Raw genomic sequence first — 22,356 nt, 5'->3', positions numbered from 1 at the left:
ACTGAGTACCCAGCATAAGCGAGAACCATCAAGACATGGTTATCACATAGTTTTTAGTCCAATTTTAGTTTAGACAAAGATAAATCAGCAACAAAAATAGGGGGTGCTGAGTCCTTGATATTTGGCTGGAGCACAAGTTTGGGCATCCTCAAAGGAGTCAGAAACAGAAAGGGATTTGTAGAAATCCTGTACCATTCTTTTTATCAGACGGAAGCAAGCATTTAACATTGTCTTCCTCTGTGGTCTAAACCTTTAATATTTGTCAAAAGGAAGAATTTCAGACAAAAATTAAAAAAGGAGGAGAGAAATGGTCTCACGACAGAAGCATCTGAGTGCACTGAGAAGCAGAAATCAAAAAGAGAACAGGGCACGGAAGGAAGGACACATGGGATTAAAATTCTGACGTGCAGACCAGAATAGAGTCATGCAATGGAAATTCTCAAGTTCTACACTGAAACCTCCAGCACAAAGTGTGATGTCCAACATTTCATCACATGGGTATTCAACTGAATTTATGAAGTAACTGTTCATGCAATTCCTAATTTATTTTCATTGTGAAAACAATCACTGCAAAACAATTACCAGAAGGAAACCTACTCCACTACACTCTAGCCTTTCTGTTTTTTAAATTTTTTGTGTGTTAACGGAAAATACATGTATTACAAAGAAGATGCCATGCCTCAAGGAAGACAAGCTGAAAATATACATCTACAGAAATAAATGTCCCCTGGTAGAAAGGAAAGGGAATAGGCCTGGTGACCTATACAGGGCACGTAAGTCAGAGCGACTGCCATGCCATGCCTAGTGTCCCCTTAATCCAAAAAACAGCCCTTGCGTTCTTCACCCAGGGTGGGCACTCGTGGGGCCAGGGCAAACACCTGACTCACAGGAGCCCCTCCACTGGCTGGCCTGTGACCTGTGAGTGGCCTACTGTCCCATAGAGCAATGATTCTCTAACTTTTTGGTCTCACGACTCCTTTACACTCTTAAAAAACTGGAGATCCCAGAACAAACAAAGAGGTTTGTTATTGTTTTAAATAAGTTGTATCTATTGACATTTGCTGCAACAGAAATTAAAACTGAGAAAATTTTCGAAACATAACACACATTTGACAAGTTGTCAGAGACTGATATATCACACAGACCCTGGAAAACTCCTCTATACACAAATATCCATGAGAGAATAAGGGGGAAAGGGCAAATCATGTTTTGACATTACGAAAACAGTTTTGACCTCTTAGAACCCCTGGAATGGTAATGGAGCCCCGCCCTACCCCACCCCAATTCTAGACCACACTTTGAGCACCTCTACAACAGGGGCAATGACGAATAGCTAAGCCAGTCAAAGAAGCTCACAGCAGAACTTGTATGAGCAAATAAGGAAAAGACTGGCCAGTCAACAGAGAGAAAATAACGCACAGGCTAGTAGAAGGATGGGATTAATTCCAAAATATTTTAAAAGATGTTCATGTTTTCCAAGTTAAAGCACATTTTTCAACTTTGGTTTCATATCTACTCATTTACAATTATCATCTTAACTACAATCAAATGGTGCATGCTTCAAGAAAGACCATGGGAATATCAATCAATATAACACCTATAATAACTAGCAATTGGAGTGCTTTCTATACTACCAACCACTAGCCTTTGATTCCTCATTGATAATCAATACAACACGTTGCCTTTTCAGAAACAAATCTCCAATGTAACAAAATGATTATGTCATTTCTCTTAAAATCACATAAGTCCCAAAATTTCTCCTCCTTCCCCTCCTGGTCAGTTTCATAGGCAGTATCTCTCCCATATTCTCCTTATCCTCAATTCTACCATACGCACAGCCAGGTTCACCTGGCCTAAATTCTTCAAGGGTTACCAATGTGCAAACGAGGGAGGTGGGTGTGAGTGCTCAAATCTGTTCATTCGAATGAGGTCCATTCTACCGGCTCCCAGCCTTTGGAAATAAACAGGTAAATGAGTCAAAGTGCTGTCCTCAAAACAGTAATGCAATAAGGTTAGAACCAACATTTCAATACAGTGGGTTTTATAGGGGAAAAAAGGCTGAAAGAACTGGTTGGAGAGGGAAATAATCCCAAATAATACATTGTTTTCCTACTATCCTACACAACTGTGAGGAAGAATGGCTGTCTGCAAAGCAAAAGATAACTTCTGGGGGAATGGAAATCAACACAGGTCTTCTCTAAGAGGTAGAAGACAGACTCACACAGCATTGTAGATTACAAAAGAGGTTTGGTGCCCGCTGCTCAGTGGTTAGGGTGCCAGCCACATACACCGGGGCTGGCGGGTTTGAATCCAGCCCAGGCCTGCTAAACAACAAAGACAACTACAACAACAACAAAAAATAACCAGGCATTGTGGCGGGCACTTAAGAGTCCCAGCTGCTTGAGAGGCTGAGACAAGAGAATCACTTAAGCCCAAGAGTTTGAGGTTGCTATGAGATGTGATACCCTGGCACTCCACCGAGGGTGACATAGTGAGACTGTCTCAAAAAAAAAAAATAAAAACAGATTACAGTCAAACAAGGTTAGACCCTCAGGAAGCAACCACTGCCACTTCAGAAAAAACACAAATTAACTCACCCTGTGTAACAATTTATGCTGGGCGTGGAGCAAATCCCTCTATCTCCCTACACACTACAACCCTTCTAGGAGAAAGGGCACTGAGCAGACTTTAATATCTGATTAGTACTTGTGATACTCTTGCACCCAATGCATGTGTGCACAGATACATATATTTTTAAAATTCTTAATTTAAAAGCATCCACTCCACATCTACTTTTTTCAAAAGGATATAATGCCTAAGGAAGCACTATAACATCAAGATGGCAACAGACCCAGTTTGAAATTTAGTTCCATCCTAACAGTTGTACATTGAGACATTTAACTGATCTTCTCTTAAGCATCTATTCTCTCCCTGTAAAATGGAAAAGCTCTCACAAAGCTGTTTTAAGGACTATGAATATTTACATAAAGAACTTAGTATAGTACTATGCTCAAAAGAGGACGTGTAATATAAACTGTGGCTACAATAATATAATGGCTCCTAAATGCTTCTTCAGACTCCTTAATCGTCGCAATGGATGCAGAAACATTTCCAGAGGCTTTATGGCAATAAAATACCACATTTCCCCCCCTTTTCCTTTATGCTGAGGAAGTATGTGTAGTAACAGTTTAGGGTTTCTGAGGTTTTTAGACCATGATTAATGTGGTAAAGCAACGCCATTCAGCTGTGGGACAGGGATGCTAACAGACCAAGTCACTAAGTCAAGTGACATGATGCACTGGCATTCAACTTTCAACTGGCAGCTCCAGAGTAAAATATACCTACCACCCACAGCATGCCTGGGTGGGTACAAGATACCAGGAAGGTCACCCTGTTCTCCAAAATGGATGTATGGCTCAAGTGTCACAATGGCAAACTCCTGTCCATGACTCATGCTCATTTCCAGTAAGTCCTAGTGAAGTGCCCACAGTCTAAGTGCAGAGTAGAGTTGACCAAGCAGGACTTGTAGCATCCTGGGTTTAAGAATCGCAAGCAGAGCCTTTAAGAACACAGATTTGGAGACTTCAGAGTCAGACAGATTGGTTCTGTTCCTTCCGCAGCATAACCTAGGACAGGAAACTATCTACTGCCAAGCCTCAGGCCCCTCATCTTATAGATTTGTTATGAGGATCAAATAATAAAATATATGTCAAGATCTTGGCATCTCTGTGTGTCTGTTTCCACAGTCTGGGAAATGGGAACCAGAGAACCCACCCCATGAGTCTGGTGCAAAGTGTAAGTAACACAATGTCTTTAACTCAACCGCTCAACTCAGCAAAGGACCACACGCTAGGGGACCAAGGTTCAGTCACCAATGGTTCACTAATAGCCTTTAGGGAAGTCCTGGCACCAAAAAGGAAAACAGAAAAAAACACTTATTTATGTAATTTATTTATTAACGAATAATATGTAAAAAGGGCAGCAAGAAACCAAAGAGTCTATGAGAAGATTCAGGGAACCTGGCATTCCTTTCTAAGGGTTCACTGGACTGAGATATGGAAGAGAGAGCCAGATACCCTGTAAGGTATGATGGGGTCTCTCTATGCCCAACACCAAAAACTTACTCCTAATTTCCTCCCACACCTGAAACCCAAATCTTGTTGGGTTAGGATATTATGCTGGAAGTTCATATAGCTCTGGGAGAGGCAAGCTGCTGTAATGCCTTATCAGGTATTAATACACCTAAGTGAATCATAGATGAGATTTCATCCAAGAGAGTTAGCCGAAAGCAGACTCTGGAAAGTACAGGCCCTAAGCAAGGGCATTCACAGTGAGGTGGGAAAGAGAATGTCCTGGGACCCTAAGAGGAAACAAGAAGACTTAAGGAAACAAGGTGAATGAAAAGGTTACCAAGTTGGCAAAGATGACACAAATCATATAAAGGTGGTGGGCCCCAGAGACACAAACTCTAGCATTCCCACTCATTGCACATCTTTGTCAAGTCACTGCTTCTTTCTATGCTCAGTTTTCTCATCTGTAAAATTAAGTTAATGCTGTTTACTTTCCAGATGCTCTGAGGATACCTGTAAGAAAACCCATGTGAAATACTCAGCATGGAACCCAACACATTCTACCAACACGGGGCCTAGACTTACAAAGTCTCTTCTAAGCTGAAATCCTACGAAGAAACTGCTCCAGAAAAGTGCTGGTCAGAACCCCTAGGAAGAAAAGACCCAACGTACTCAGAGGCAATCTCAGACATCAGAGGACCTCCCTGAAACTTTTAAAACTGAGAAAGCATCACCCTAAGAAAATGAATTCAAAACAACAAATCTGTAAGACAAAGTGATGGGGTTCCCTAGCCAAAGGCCAGCTCAAAGATAAAATCTGAAGTACAACTTGGCTTTTTAAAAAAAAATGACGTGCCAACCCTCACAAAATACAAGTTGAAGTTGCTTTTGGCACCTTCTCCCCCTCCTCTTCCCTCAAGTTGGTCCACTGCTCTGACTCCCCACCAGGACCACTTGACTTCCAGAAGAGCCCCCTCTGCAAAACACCTCCACCCCTACTTCATAGCTAAGTGTTAACTGGGAAACATCCAACTACCTAATTCACAACCACGTGTGAATGAGGTGACAGGTGTGCTGGGTCTGTAAAAGACACTTACCTATCCAAAGGAGTTTTCAGCTACAGAAATGTCCTGTGGACTTAGTAAAAAATGTATAGGCAGCAAGGGAGAAAGCAGGGGCTACCTGAGGCCAAGTGATACCTAAGGTAGGAGCTGGCTATGTCTGGTCTTTAACACATTTCCTCTTTTCATAGCAAATGCTATGTGTTTATTTCTGAGCCCATGAGACAGAAAGCTTAACTTATTTCCAGGATAAGCAGGAATTTCAAAAGGGAGGTTGTATGGGGCAGATAAGAAGTCACCACTGAGAGGACCAAGAAGTTGATAAGGCAGCACTGCCCACTCACTTCCCCATAACAATGAGATGACACTGGCTTTCAGTTCTCCCCTCCGCGAAGCAGGCAGTTTGTAAACACCCAGACTCACTCACTTTTCCCTTCACTGCCACTTGACAGTAACTTCTAATGCACTAACACATACATGAAGGCACTAGCACACATACTCAGGATCCAATATTTTTTCTTTTAAAGAGTTTTTAAAAAAATCAAGACCTCATTCAAAGCTGTCCCTGCCTGGAAAAATATACTTTCTTCTTTTTTTTTTAACTTCAAGATATTAAGGAGATAGGAATGTTTTTGTTACATGGATACCTTACGTAATGCTAAAGTCAGGGTTTTCAGTGTGCCCGTAACCAGAACAGTGTTCACTGTACCCAACAAGTAAGTTTTGATCCCTCATTCCCCTTGCACCCTCCTCCCTTCTTGGTTTCCAATGTCCTTTACATCTGTGTGTGACCATTTGTACTCATCATTTAGCTCCTATTTATTAGTAAGAACATATGGTGTTTGTTTTTCCATTCCTGAGATGCTTAGAATAATCTGTCTCCAGTTTCATTCAAGATGCTGCAGAAAACATTATTTCATTCCTTCATACAGCTGAGTAGTACTCCACGGTACATATGTATGTGTGTGGTGTGCGATTTTACCTGCGAGGAACCTCCACACTGTTTTCTACAGAGGTGGTACTACTGTGCAGTCCCACCATGTATGAGCATTCCCTTCTCATCACATCTTCACCAGCATCTATAGGATTTTGACTTTTTAATAATGGCCATTCTGATAGCGGTAAGATGCTTTTAATTCACATTTCCCTGAGGATTAGTGATGCAGAGCATTTTTTTCATGTTTGTTGGGCATTTGCCCATGTTCTTTTAAAACACTTCTGTTCACATTTTTTTGCCCTCTTCTTAATGGGTTGGGGTTTTTTTGATGATTTCTTTGTAGATTTCGAGTACTAGCCTTTTGTTGGGTGCATAGTTTGCAAATTATTTTCTCCCATTCTGTAGGTTGTCTATTTACTCTGTTAATTATTTCCTTTGCTGTACAGAAGCTTTTTAATTTAATTAAATCCCATTTATTTTTGTGGTTGCTATATTTGTCTTTAGGGTTTTAGTAATAAATTCTTTGCCTAGGCCAATTTCTAGAGTTTTTCCTACATTTTCTTCTAGAATTTTAATTTTTTCATGCCTTACATTTAAGTCCTTTATCTATCTTCAATACATTTTTGTACATGTTAAGAGATAGGGGTCCTGGTTCATTATTCTACACATGGCTATTTATATTTTTCTCAGCACCATTTATTGAATAGGACTTCCTTTCCCCCCACTATATGCTGTTGTCTGCTTTGTCATAGATCAGTTGGTCATACTTACATGGTTTTTATTTCTGGGTTCTCTATTCTGTTCCATTGGTCCATGTCTCTATTTTTATACCAGTACCACGCTGTTGTGCCTTGCAGTATAATCTGAAGTCAGTAATGTGATGCCTCCAGATTTGTCCTTTTTGCTTAAGATTGCTTTGCCTTTTTGGGCTCTTTTTCAATTCCAAATAAAGCATAGATTTATCTTTCTACATTTGTAAAATATGACATTGACATTTTGATGGAGATTGCGTTTAAATCTGTAAATCACTTAGGGCAGTGGTCATTTTTAACAATTTTGATTCTACCAATCCATGAACATGGGATGTTTTTTCATTTGTATCATCTACGATTTCTTTTATCACTGTGTTGTAGTTCTCCTTGTATAGATCTCTCACTTCGTTGGTTAAGTATATGCCTAGGTATTTTATTTTCTTTGTAGTTATGATAAATGGCATTGAGTCCTTGACTTGACTCAGTTTAACAGTTTTTTAGTTTTGTTTTTTTTTCCTTAGAGACAGAGTCTCACTTTGTCGCCCTCGGTAGAGTGCCATGGCATCACAGCTCATAGCAACCTGCAGCTCTTGGGCTTAGGCAATTCTCTTGCCTAAGCCTCCCGTGTAGCTGGGACCACAGGTGCCTGCCACAATGCCCAGCTATTGACAGTTTAATAGTATGTAGAAATGCTACTCATTTGTGTACTCTGACTTTGTAACCTGAGATTTCTCTGAATTTATCAGTTGTAAGAATTTGGTGGAGGATTTAGGGTTTTCTAGTCATAAGATCGTACCATCAGCAAATAGGAACTGTGTGACCTTCTCTTTCTTTCAACATGGATACCCTATATTTCTTTCTCTTACCTAACTGCTCTGGCTAGAACTTCTAGCGCCATGGTGAACAGAAGTGGTGACAGTGGGTACCCTTATTTATCATCTTTGTTTTTGCTTCGGTGTATCATGGCGAACCACGTTGATAGGTTCACATAGGCTGAACCATCCTTGAATCCCTGGGATGAAACCTATTCCATTACGGTGAATTATCTTTTTGATGTAATGTTGACTTTGGTTTGCTAGTATTTTGTTGAGGACTTTTATATCTATGTTCATAAGGGATATCGGTCTACAGTTTTCATTTGAAAAGTACTTTTATAAGCTGCTCAGGGCCGGGGGTACAGCAAGGCACAGACTACCTTTCTGGTGGAATAATCTGGCAATATGACAATTTATAAGAAGTTGATGACTATGCCTGGTCTTTGACCCAATAATTCTACTTTTAAGAGCCTACTGACACTAGTACAAGAAAGGACAGATCTACACAAATATTCATTGCTGTGATGTGAATGACAAGTCCTCCCTTTGGAGCAACTGCTAAGTCCAAGATTGTTGTAAACACACCAAACTCCTTGGTTGGGAGCAATTTAAGGGAAGGAAAGAAATAGGAAATACCATTAATACAACAACATGCCATATATATATATATGTGTATATATATGTATATATATGTGTGTGTATATATATGTGTGTGTGTGTGTGTATATATATATATATATAATTGAAGACTTGTTAATGAAATAGAGTTGTTGGCCAGTCAAGATGGCTTTTATCCTAATACGCTGGGAGGCCAAGGCAGATAGACTGCATAAGTTCAGGCGTTTCAGACCAAGTGTTGTGGTAGGTACCTGTAGTCCCAGCTACTTGGGAGGCTGAGGCAAGAGGATCACTTGTGCCTAAGAGTTTGAGGTTTCTGTGAGCTATGATGCCATGGCGTTCTACACAGGTTGAGAGACTGAGACTCAATCTCAAAAAAAAAAAGAAAGAAAGAAATGGAAATGTTTATGATATATTAAATGAAAATAAACAGGATAGAGAAAGACCTAGGAGAAACACCTGAAATGACAGTAGTAGCTACATCTGGTTAGTGAGAATATGGATGACTTTAAGTCTTTTTAAAATACTTTCCCTCATTTTTTACAAAGGGAATATATTCTTATTCTGTAATAAGAAAACAGTATTAGTAACAAAGACATGTTAGCACATGTTAAATAACTGCACAGAGATGCAACTGACATTATTTACAACACATGAAACGCTACGAGACAACTGACCCACTTCTTTGACAAACTCCAAGACAAAAGCAGGGGGAACATATAGATCCACAGAAAATATACAGGGTGCCCATAAAATCCATGTGCAATTTTAAATTGCACACGAACTTTACAGCTGCTCTGTATATCTCAGTTTCAACACAGGCTCTCATTTAGATCTTGATTTGAACAAACCATTTTTAAAAGATAACTAAGGAAATCTGAACAGTGACTGAATAATGATACTGAGGAAGTAATTTTTCAGATGTGATAATGGTACTATGGTTCAGGGTTTTTTTTTTCAAGTTCTTATCTTTTAGAGATACATACTGAAGTATTAATAGATGAAATAAAATACTAGAATTGCTTTAAAAAATCTGGTGGGGGGGAGAGAAACAGAATTGAAAAGAAAATTGGTCAAAAGTAGGTAATTGTTGAAGCTGGGTGGTAAGTTACACAGCAATTCATATTAATCTGCTTTTGTACCCGCATAAAAACTTCAGTTAAAAACAAAGTAAAAAAAAAAATTACCCAAGTAAAAAACCACTTGAAACACTGCTACTAATGAAAAAGAACTATAAAAGGTATGGGGGGAAGGGAGGGAGAAAGGGGAATCTAATAATGATAAGTATCACAAAATTATTCAGTAATGAAAACCATTTTTTTTTAATTTCTAAAGGTGTTAAGTTACAAATTCCTTGACAAAACATCTCCATATTAGACTGCTTCTTTCAGAAAGTGAACTACTTACTGAGGGCAGGAGTGGGGATGAGACTGGTACAGAACTGACTTCATCCTCATCCTGTTTTTTTCAGTCATGTGACCTTTGACAATCATTTTAATTTCTTGAGCCTCAGTTTCCTCATTTGTTAAATGAGAAAATGGTTGCTTTGCTGCTTAACAAAGCACTTTGTGGATGAAATGAGAACATAACAGAATACAAAATGTTGGAGAATAAAGCTAGGGCACAACTGCTCATAAAAATCATACTATATATGATCCACCTCTTACCATCCATAAAGAAAAATCAGAGAGGTCAACTCTTTTGAAAATATCAACTCTCCCATTAAGTGCTCTCATGCCACATTATGAACTGGCTGCACCTTATGAATAACGTAAATTATCTAGACTTATGTCTCCACCTCAACTTACAGAAACAAATCAAGAGGTAAAAATGTTTTCCTTCTCCTGCTGCAGATGGATGTCTTGTTTATGTGTGTATCTATGTACTTGTTTCTACCAAGAAAGTAAATGCTAACCAGTCTCTTCCATTGACTTGCATCATACAGCTAAATCACTAACAACAAAGCAAGGCACGGTGGCACAGGGGAAGGTATGGGCTATAGAGCTCAGCAAACCTATGTTTGATTCCTGGCTCCATCATACTAGCTGAGTGATGTGAAGCTTAGAAATAACCTGTGTAAAGGGCCTGATACAGAGTTGATACTCAGGAAGTGAGAGCTATTTCTGTCACTGGTATTATTAACCAACAAAAGACCGCAGGTTGCAGGCACCAAAAGGACAGACCAAGAATTTGGCTCAGCATTCAGAAAATTCACTAATTGTAGGTTTTTCCAATTGCTCTATGCAGTCGGCAGGCATATAACTAAAGTCCAGAACGATACACTTAATACAATTTGGAAAACCTTTATCAGATCTGCCTTTAAGAATTATAAATCAAATGTAATTTCACTATAATCTTCATAAATTTAGTAAAATACCTGAGTGCCAATTCAGTAAAGATAAAAGGGGGAGGGTGTCCCTAAGGCACTTACAAAGTGAAGACATGATCAACCTAAGAATACAACTTAGTTCATTAGTCTACTATTGACAAAATTACCCTAATATCTGAAGGGAAAAAAATCCTACTTCCATGGTCAACCTATTGGTATTTAATACCCTCTCAGGAAGTTCTTTGACAAGTCTAACTTAAGTATCTGTGTCAGCAGAAGCCTATTTCCTGTTTGTTCTATTTCATTAGCACATAATCATATGATGTTGGACAATTAAGTTCCAGAACTCATCCTAGAAAAAGTGCTACATACCTCATTGCTGAATATCTCCAGTCACTAGATGGGCAAGGGAGTACTTCAAAGGTGATTATAATAATCACCAATGAGGTATGTAGAACTTCTAGAATGAGTTCACAAACTTAACTGTGCAACCTCGCACAATAGCTCTTATGGCCGTTCCAGATAAAGAGTTCCAAAATTACTTTGAAGGATGGAAGAGGTGCTGGTATCACTGCATAGCTTCCCAAGGGGAGAACCTTGAAGGCATCTGTAGTGATATTCAACAATGACGTATGGAACACTATTTCTGAGTTCATGAACTTAACTGTCCAACCTCGTATTGCATCTTTTCTGAGGATGAGCCTGAGGAAGAGTACAAACTGGGATGAATCTTTTCTCAGCCTAGTTAATCATTTGTGAAACGGAGAAACAGCACCTACCCCACAGAGCTGCTGGAAGAATTAAATTGAGATGTTGTGGGCAGAGCATCCAGCACAGTGCCCAGCATAGAGCAGGTTCTTAACTGAAGTATTCACAGAGTCTGAATTTGCTCAAACTCTTATCCACAAAATGCAGAAGCCTTGGGACTGTGACAGCATTATTTGACTTGGCACCATTTTATTTACTGGGAAGCAGTGCATTCACTTGCACTGCTATGAAAAATATTACTATTATTAAAGCAGCAGCAGCTGCTGGGCCAGCAGTGAGTGCTTATTTTGATTTGCACTTTGTGGAAATAAGGAGTATCTAATTTTATGTAAACGCTATTAATGTGAATAAACATTACCAGGAAAAGGGCTTCATAAAAAATGATTAATGAAACATAAAGTAAGACTCCCCACACTCCAAAACAACGTTGACAGTCAAATTTTACCTCGCGTGATGGGACAGTGAAGAGGCTACTCAACAGAAGGAAAGCTGTCAGCCCTCAGGAGACCTGTAAGCAGCCTCTGTTATTTAACACTGGGGAAATTTTCCAAAAGAAAAGAAAAAAAGCCTAGTTGCCCTGCTTAGTCTTCCACCTATCCTGGGTACCTGTGGGAAGAGTATCCAAGGAACACCATGTCATCACTTTGGTTTTAATGACACTACCTGGGTGGAATGTTAGTCTTTCTTGACCACATCAGCACAGCTAAAACTGGGCAGCACTGTACTCTGACCACAGTCCTTCCAAGCATCCCAAATGAATAAATACAGAGCACAAGAAATCAAGGGGAGATGAGACTTACAGAGGTAAAGGCAGGGAAACTAACATCCTCCAACTGCCACTGGGTGCCCGGCATTTACCTGCCTTATTTTACCTACTAGCTCTCCCAACAACTCCGTGAGGCTCTCTATTTAACTTTCACTGCAATGGGAAATGAATATGAGGCCAGAAGGCCTGGGTCCTACTACCAGCTTTGCTATTGTGATCTGGGTATATGGAAAGTGAGCTTCTCACAAGGAAGGCCTTTTGCCCTTCCCTGTGGACCACCCCAACCTCCAGGCTGAAGGAAAGGATTAAGCTCTACCCATCACATAACCCCACCATCCTAGGCAAAGATTAATGGAACAGAGGTGGTCTCCTGATCCATGTGCAGCCAGTCGATTCCCCCTCTTAGGTATGCCTGTCGCAGAATCAGGCAGACACCCATCTGGCATAGGGCATCAGGGCTGCCATTTGCCAAAAAAAAAAAAAATACTCTATTTCTCATCATTCTTGCCCCATCATGTTCCATCCTCTTGCTCTCCATTTTGCTTGAAGTAGTTGTATTTTATTACTTACAACAAAAGAGCCTACATACTTGGATTTTCTGGGCCCCATGGTCCCTAAGGCCTTTTCCAGCCCTACAGAGTTTATGTCATAATAACATAGTTATTATTGTACTTATGATAGCCTACTATGTGCCAGGTTGCTTCACTACTCACTGGGGACATAACCATCCTAGCTACAGCCTTTGGGCACAATGCTACATAAATACAAAGTAACCAGGCTGTTTTATTAATAGAGTGAGCTGGGAAGAGCTTATATACTCCTCTACCCAAAGTGCATCTGGCAGGAAAGGAATGGCCTAGATTGACTTAGCCAACTCTGCTTTCTATAATAGTTGGTACCAAAATGAAACTGTCTTTTGGGCTTTGCCTCCTCAGTGTCTGAGGTTCTGATTTTTATTTTCCTAACTAAGTGGCTCTCTTATCAAAGGGACACATATTCCACTTCTTTGGGGAATATTATACCACAGCCTCATCATTAAAATTCAGTTCTTACATAACTGACTGCAAATAGCACCATGACACAGGGCTGCTTGGGGTCGGAAAGAGCCCACTATGAACTAGCAGATTCTGCTAAAACCAAGTAGAGTCAAGTGCCTCCCATTGTGACTGAACCCCATACATAATTCATACTCATTTTACTGACATTGAAGAGAAGCTACGAAACATGTAGAAATGCAAATTCAAGGACATCCATTTCACTTTAAGGCTCCTGATTCTAAAACAAAATAAAATTCCTTGTGGTTTCAGTGCTTCAAACTATAATCAGTAAAGCACACGATCTAGCTGACAGGCTCTGTTCCAGTCAGGGCCAAGGCATAAATGCTTCACCTCCCCAGAAATGACCAAGATCAAATACCTATATTTATTATGTAACATAGAAAACAGCTCATTACCCCACAATCCCAGCAAAAATCAAAAGGATAGCTCTGATGTACAAATAGAAGGGGCTCTGGCAGGGAAAGGAGGTTTACAGAAACAGAGTCTGGGTACGGTGGCTCATACCCACACTCCCAACTACTCAGGAGGCCAAGGTGGGTGGATTGCTTGAGGCCAGGAGTAGACACCACTGCACTCTAGCCCAGGCAATGGAAACCCTATCTCAAAAAACAAAACAAAACAAACAAAAAAAGAGCAGCAGCAGCAAACTGCAGAGAACTGGCAGTGACACAAGAAGACACAGGCAGTAAGGCTGTACCAGTAGAGCCCATCAGGATGGCCTGGATCAGAGCGTGCAGCACCAGTCACTGGTTCTCTTAATTCTGCAAACCGCACCCGCTAAGGGCTGAGTATTCAGTTATACTGTGTTGATAGCCTATTTCAGATCAAACTGGCTGTGACTGTGACCCACAATGGTCAGAGGGTTTAGTGCTGACCTAGTCCTTTTATTCCAAGCTCTACCTCCTCATCTAGATCCTTTAAGTACACACACCTGACATCTCTGTCACCTGACCTTATCACCCACCCTTCCAAAATGAGTCTACCAAGGCCCACCTCTTCCATTACACATTTAATGGTTTAATGTGACAATAATATAGGCCAACAGTAATGAGGATAATAAAAGCAATCATTCATAGAGTATTTACTATGCCAGGCAACTACTGTAAGCCCTTTAAATGTACTGATTTGCTAAGAGGTAAATACTACCCGCATGTGGAAACCAAGACCAAGTTCACTGACTTATCCAATACACACTAGAAATAATTAGGTCTAGAATTAACCTAGTCAACGGTGCCCTTCTCAGCCCAAACATCACCATTGGTCCAAAGCAGAGAACTCCTGCCCCACCTTATCCACATCAAGGAAGGCTCTGGCCTCTTACTCACCTCCTTCCTCTCTGCCCCACAGGAGGGCTGACTAATCTGATCAGTCAGACCTTGACATGCACAGGGCCACACTTCCCCAACATATGAAGTCACCTGAGTGCCTTGCATGCATTATCTCCTTTAGTACTCAGATAACGCCATTTATTCATCACAGCAAGAAACAGAGGCTTAGATATAAAGTGAACTCCAGCCCCATCACTTACTCATGTTTAAATACACATGGGAATGGATGAGGCCAAGATCTGGTTTTAGTCCCCAAATTACTAGGTTACATAAATGGAAACCATCTCTCTGTGGCTCCCTGGACCCACGGAAAATGAAGGCAAAGGTCTGGTTAGTGTGTGACCATCCAACACCACAAATGGCTTCTGATGAAAGGTTCTAGAACTATTCTATCCTTGCAAAGCATGCGTTGTGAGACCAAGACACCAGCAGACTGGGCTAGCAAGTTGGATTCCTCACTTCAGGTGTCCTTTCTGTTCTTCCTCTCTAGAAGCAAGTTCCAGGAAGTGATACTGGAGAAGACTCCCGTACCCTCACTGCATACAACCAACCCCCACAGCCCTAACAGAGAGCAAAATGTAAAGAGCTCAGGATCGGAAGTCAGGAGCCCTCAATCCTTACATGGCTTCCTTCCCGTCCTTGGGTCTGAATCTTCACATCAGAAAGCAAAAGGACTGAAACAGATCTGTGTGGGGACTCATTCTCCCATGGAGAAAGCTTAAAGGCTCTTTTAAACCAAAGACAAGAACAAGGTAAGACTTTGCTTCTGCACTACATAACTGACAATCCAAGCATCAGATCCACAGAAATAATCAGTGCTAGGGTACAGAGCTGATGTACTTCAGCCAAAACCAAACACATTTGGTGTCAAAGTTACACAAACCACTTTATTGGAGATGCTTTCTATTAATCTTTCTACAACACTGCAAGCCAGGATTAAGCCCCCTTTACAGCTTCCATGGGTCTCTCAGAGATCAGGCTCCCAGACTGGAAAGACCTAGACCTGATGGCCTTCAAGGTCCCTTCACCTTGGGTATTTAGTGATTACCTGAGTAACTAGCACCAGCAAAAAGGCAGGGCTATGTACAGCCAGAAAGAGTTGGAAAGCCGCCAGGCAGCCAGCCCTGTAATCTAATAAATAACTCAGACTCAGAGTAGTGGATCTTCAGTCAGGGCTGTGGGCAGCTCACAGGCAAAGACAGGTTGGTTATCAACCCCAGGGTGAAGATGGAAGCTACAGAGCCATTTTCACATCTGCACGATCCAGGTAGGACTGCTGGCAGCACTATCAGCACAAAAGGCAGACCACAAAAGGCAGAGACTTTAAAGAGAGATCCAACAAGAAGTCTCAGAACAGAAAAAAGCAGTTGTCTTTTCATTTTTCCTCCTTCCTCCAAACTCTATATCAAGTAGAGATTAGAAAAATAATCAATAGACATCTTTTCCTTGGGCTCTGTGATTCAAAAAAAATACTAGACACGAAGCATGGAAGAATGAAATACAAAAGAAACAGAAAGAGCTTTCAATTCAGAGGTTCTAGAATCAGAGTCCAAGCTTACCTACTCTTTACTTCCATGTGACACTAGACAAGTCATTTGACCTCCCCAAGCATTTATTCTTATGTAAAAGAAAAATAATAAGAATGCTTCCAGAATGGATGTTTACATGATAGAGGTAAAAAATGTTTTTTAAACCCGGAAGATATATATATAAAGGGCAAAAGCACTAGCATGGACCATATGGATAATGAGTTTGTTCCTTGTTTAAGAAAGAGCACAAGGCCAGGCATGGTGATACACACTTATAATCCCAGCAGTCTACGAGGCCTAGGAGGGTAGATCAAGTAGAGTAAGACCTGTCTGTCCTAAAAATAGAAAAACTAGCCAGGTGTTGTGGCCCCATCTGTAGTCCCAATTACTTGGGAGGCTGAGGCAAGAGGACTGCTTGACCCCAGGAGTTTGAGGTTGCTGTGAGCTATATGATGCCATGGCACTCTACCCAGGATGAGAGTGTGACTGTCTCAAAAAAGATAAAAGAAAAAAAAAAAGAGCATAAGAGCATGAATTCTGGCACATAAAGTCTCCTCCTCCTTTGATTCTGTAGGCAAATGTATTCAGTGACCTTTGCATGTTTCACCCAGAGGAAACTCACCCTAGGTACCTCCAGACTGGGTCAAAGATGTGGGCCAATGAGCCTGAATTCTGTCTGGGCTAGAGGGACCACTGGCAGATTTGTTTGCCTTTGTTGTATTATCTCCAAGATAATACACATCCTTAGGCAAAGGGATAAAACCTTGCTTTATCGAAATCCCTGTTGAGAAGGGTTTTTTTTTAAAAGACTATAAACTCTTTAGAATAACTAATGGGCATCTGAATGGGCATTTGCTATATAAAGTAGCGCCTTTTAAAAGGCTTTCAAAATTTAAAAGAGGCAATGAATTTGCATTCTAGAATAGTGGGAGTAGATAAACAAGATCCAACCTCAAGCCCTGGCCACAGAATTCATATGTTTAAGATTCCAGAGAACGCTTGACGATTTAACAGTATTTATATTAAAGACTGATGACCAAAAGCACGAGGGTAAAAGTTAACATTTACATGGAGATTGAAGGAATACATACAGATGCCATCTGACTGGCATGCATCAGGACTCTACAGAAACAGGATTGATCCCAAGCTCACTAGTTACTGGTTATACAACCCTGGGCAAAATACTTAGCTGCTGTAATCCTCAATTTCCTCCCTTGTAAAATGGGGCCAATGATAATGGTAGGGTGAAGGTAGGCGTTAATAGCATGTACTTGTTCTTACCCAAAGGCACAGAGGTGATTAAATAGTATGTATGTGTAAGGCTTGCACACAGTAGGAACACTGATACTTGTTACTGTTACAAACTGTTACTACTTCATTCCATATCTTCAGTTATTTCTTCATGCAGTCAAATGTTTCTGTATCTTCAGAAAAGACTGAACACCATCTGAATACCTTAAGACAAGCCTCTAATGCCTGACCCACACTTGATTGCCAGTTCCCTTAAAAAAAAATCTTTACATTGTAGTTCTTGGGTGTGGAGTTTTTCATCTTTGTATCCCTGGGCCTTCACACTGCCGGACACATAGGAGTCATTTAACAACTGGTATACGGATTGGATGGCAATCTGAGAGATTTAGCTTGTATTCCTAGGATGAATGTTCTGTACTATTTTCCCCACCTATGAACTGACCCTTCCCATTTCTACCTTGTTAAGATTAGCTTTCTTTCTTTCTGAAAGGCCATTAGCTTCCCCATACTACAATCCAGACAATAACCCTGATACCTCAAAAGGAATTGGCAAAATGACTTATACACGGCAGATGCTTCCCCAAAGAGTAAATGTTGTTTACAGATTACATTCAATGAAGTCCCCACATTTAAATCTGAAAACCCCAATCTAAATCTTTGAACACATGGGGGTGGGGGGAAGAGTAGAGTATTTAAGTAAGTGCTATTAAGAACTCCCCCTGAAGTGTGGGCATGAAGAAAACACTAAGCCTCTGAGGAACTTAGGCACCTGATTCATGAGACCAGAATTAAAAGGTGCAACAAAAGTGAAGCATGTTCACTAGGAAGCCACTGAAGTAAGTCTTTGCAGACATTCAGAATGTCTGTTTTATGTCTGTTTGAAGGATTTCCAAACTCCATTTTCTTTACTAGCTACTTAACTTTAATACAAGCCACTTTATCTCTCAGGGCCTCAGTTTTCTTCTCTGTAAAATAGAGATAATAATTAGCCCTCCTTTGCAGATCTCATGTGAGGTTTAATGTAATAATGCATGCCTCTTGCCCATAATAGGCCTGTCACAGAGCAGCTGCTCAATAAATGGGCAAAACATGCCTCCTCTATCATCATCAAAATAAAGTGCTGACCCCATATTAAATAACCAAGCATTTATCATGATGGACTCTCTCTCTTTTAAAAGGCACTAAGTATTGCCACTCTAAGCCTTGTAGCAGAGGGTTACTTCCACTGTCTTCCTCACAGTGGTCTTAAAATGCCTGCCTAATCCCATGTCAGGAAAACTCAGCTTTCTCCCAGTTACTTACTCATAATTTCCAAAGGGTCACAAGTAAAATGGCACACATCACTGTGCTTTGGTTGCTGAATAAGCAAAACACTGGGTTTTTGCTTGGAAAACACACATCAGGATGGGGCGGCGCCTGTGGCTCAGTGAGTAGGGCACCAGCCCCATATACCAAGGGTGGTGGGTTCAAACCCGGCCCCGGCCAAACTGCAACCAAAAAAAAACCACACATCAAGATGAAACCTTGGCAGAATACCAATTGATCTATTCCTGCTCCCCCCAAGGCAATATCACATTGTGTGCCAGCCAAACCCCAACTCCTATGGCCACATGCAACCAACACTTTGCACCCCAAGATGAAGCCCAGAAGTAAACTCTTCCCCTCTTCTTAACATATACTTTTAATCCATTTCCTAGAGTTCTTATCACAAAGAGATTATACAAAAGCATCAACATCTTCACAACACAGCACACTTTTCTCCAAGGACACATAGCAAAGGGGAGAGTGTAGGTTAATTTGGGGCTGAAGCTTGGCCATCTCTCAGCTTTTTAGCTGAACTCAGTGTATGCTATTAATTAGCAATCCAAAGGGCAGAAAAGGTCATAAACAGGATGGTACTTAATTACAAGAACTAAGAATATTTTCTTTTTTAAGAAAGAGAAAATTCCAAGTTACCCAAACTAATTCCTATTTCAGTTTTCACATCACCAAAAAAGTACCCAAAAGTTCTCTTCCTAAGAATAACTACAAAATAACACAAGCCACATTCTTAAAGTTTCCAAATATCTCACTTGTAAAGCATATGCCAAAAGATTTTGTGGTATGTCCCCAAATTTTTCCTTACATTTCAGGGAGGGGGAAGGTTAACCATAAGCTTCACATTTTTTAAGAATTGAATTATGATCCAACTTAAGATACCTATAATAATGTACCACTTCTATATATGTAAACTGAAGGAAAAAAATAATTCGACTGTAGTGGTTATTCATCAGTTAAAAAACTAGAGCATATATTTAACATTCATGCAAAAGGTCCTATCCCGAGTCCAACCTCATATGATTCAAGAATTTAAAAAGATACAGCCTGAGGACAATGATTTCTTGACCAATACTGTACTCAAGTTCAGACAAAGAATTACAAATTACTGTGCTATCTTGAATGAAATAGTTACTGTTACATTTTCGGGAAGATGAGTATTATCAGTGTACTCTCATATGACACTTGAACTTACAGCTTGGTTCCAATTCCTTGTCAAGTCCATAGGTGACCATATTTGCACTCTGGCTCAATCTATTTTTCTACCTAACCTTGCAAAACAGTATTCTTCATGCCCCTCCCCCCCAAATCTATCTTTTGTATTTGTTTTCAGATTTAGTTATCTTGAACTATAATCAACAGCACCTTCATGCGATTTACCATTAACCCAATCCACGAAATATACCCCTATAAACAGCATCACCAAATACTTACCCTTATCACACCCTGCAGAAACAGAATACAATAACACTATCTGAATGTGCAGAAAGAGAGGGGACAGCTCTATTAACAGGCAATGAAGAACTTATCTGCAAAGAAAATAACCGCTCAGTCTAATCAATCTTTTATCTTTTAGAAGCATATACAATTAGTTCAGGAAAAGTATGCAAAATGCTCCTATATCAGCATGTTCCAGTATATATAACTATTAAGTAAGGATGACAGACTGATCATAGGGTTGAATGCTTGGCAACTCCTGCTGGTAGGGCTAGTGCAACAAACTCACAGTTCACAATCCTCCCCCCAAATCCATTTACCTCTAGCTTTCAAACAAACCTAGTTAGGTGGTCTTTCTCCATCCACTTCAAAATTCACTTCTATCACCCACTACTGACTCCAGAGAGAACTCTAGGCACAACCCCAACTAGAATGAAACATTCAGGCCAATTCAAAGCACCAGGCAGGTAAACAGATGGGAGCTGGCACTAACAGAAGTTCCCCCCTCCTCTAAAAATTTAGGACCCCTGTCTATGTGTATCAAAGTCCATTTCAAGAGCAGATTGCCCACAGAAACCCAAGCTCCCCAAATTACAGAAGGCTGGTCTTGGTGGGCTTCAATCAGAAAAGTTCCTCAAATCTTAAGTAAACCAACCCCAAGGTTATCCACTTTGGGGAAATCATCCCCCTAACTTCCACTCAAAGCTGCCTTTCTCAGCTGAAATAGCTTTTGATGATTAGCATGATGCTTTATGACACTTACAGATGGTGCTGAGTTCCTGAGCAAATACCCTATTTTTACTGGGGCTCCAGAGGCTTCTGCAGTCCCTGGGCTTTCAGGTTCTTCCTTACTTATCCCACTCTATCAATTCCCTTAAAATTTTTAAAGGAAATTGCTCTGCCCTTGGCCCTGCCCGCGAACACCCCAACGCTTTCCTGGAGGTACCAGATAAGAGGAGCTGTTTCACTGCAGCCTCAGGCCTCTCCTCTCCGTCTCTAGTCCTCTCAGGCAGGCTGCACTGACCTCAGATCTTCCTTCACAGTCTGAGTGCCCTGCGGGCAGGTCCTGCGGGCAGGTCCTGCCAGCGCAGCAGCCAGAGCCCTAATAAATCCCTAGGGCGAAATGAGCCGGCGGGACCTATCTGCACAGATCTCTTTCCACTTGGGCTTTACACCGGGAGGAGTTCCGGGGTTGAGATAGTCCCGGCCTGAGTTCTCTCATGTTCTTTTGGGATTTTTCCACCGGCCCCTGCCTCCGCAGCCAACCCTGCCTGGCCCAGCCAGGCCGTGCAGAGGTGCCTTCGCTGCCCATCTCCCAGTCCCTTACTGGTGACCTTGGCCGCTCTCCTCGCCTCCGTGCCCTCAGTGGCCTGTCGCCACCTACTTTACGGGCTAAGAGGGGGTCACAGAGATGTGGAAGAGCCGAACGCTGCAACATAGGCAGAAGAGGTCTTCCTCAGACTGCCCAGACCTCACCCAGTCTTCTCCCTGGCCTTTAAACCCGCCAGACCCCGGGAAGGGCAGGCAAATGAGAAAGGGGGCTGCACGTCTGAAGTCCCATTCACCTGGGAGCGTGGGGCTGCCAGAGGGGGTGTGGCTCCCCTTGCCCCCAACGTCCCCTTCTTCCCCAGATCAGAAAGCAAGACAATCCAACCGCGAGGCAGCGGCTGCGAGCGCAGATAGCGAGCGTCCCCGGCCCCGACCTACCTCCTCCAGCAGCGTGACTGTGTTCCTGCAGTTGTGCAGCCGCGTGGTAAAGCTGGACGTGGTGGGCGAGTTGTAGTCCTCGGTGGTCTCGGCGATGAACTCGGAGACGGAGATCTGGTCCGGCATCCTGCCGGGGGGGGCGAGACACAAGCGAGGGCGGGGGGTGAGTCACGGCGCAGGCTCCCGGGGCCACGGGCCGCCCGGCGGCTCATGAACGCCCCGCGCGCAGCCCGCCACCCGCCGCCTGGCCTGGCGCGCGGCTCCTGTCCCCGGCGGCGGCTGGAGGAAGGGCGGGCAGAGGCGGACGGTGGCGGCGCTCGGCGCGGGGCCCTTCAAACTCCGAGCCGCGCGCGAGGCAGGGGGCTCTCGGGGACCCGCCTCCCTCTGCTCATGCCGGCTGCGGCGACCGCGGCTCCTCGGCGGCGGGGGAGGGGACGCAGCTGCGGTGCGGGGTCGGGGTCTGGACTTGGCCGGGCAGCTCCGGGCGGCCAGCGCTGCCTCCTCAGACGCTCTCTGACAGGCGGCGGCGAGGGCCCGACAGACTGAGCACACACTCCAGCGGGCAGGCAGGCGGGCGGCGCTCCCGCTCCAGTCACGGGGACAAACAAGGAAG

At 42.2% G+C, this 22,356-nt stretch overlaps 1 protein-coding gene across 1 annotated transcript in view; it reads right to left on the bottom strand.

The window, feature by feature from the left end:
* ASAP1 (ArfGAP with SH3 domain, ankyrin repeat and PH domain 1) overlaps positions 1 to 22,356 on the bottom strand; it is a 345,855-nt gene that overhangs the window by 255,711 nt on the left and 67,788 nt on the right. The window contains exon 2 of the mRNA XM_003782341.2: positions 21,744 to 21,870. Coding sequence (XP_003782389.1) covers positions 21,744 to 21,870 — 127 coding nt within the window. The remainder of the gene's footprint in view (positions 1 to 21,743; positions 21,871 to 22,356) is intronic.

This window comes from Otolemur garnettii, unplaced genomic scaffold (assembly GCF_000181295.1).
Source record: "Otolemur garnettii isolate 467f Iridium unplaced genomic scaffold, OtoGar3 scaffold00004, whole genome shotgun sequence".
In the NCBI taxonomy this organism is placed as follows: domain Eukaryota; kingdom Metazoa; phylum Chordata; class Mammalia; order Primates; family Galagidae; genus Otolemur; species Otolemur garnettii.
Note: the sequence above shows the minus strand (reverse complement) of the source record. Positions and strands in the feature narration are given on the sequence as shown.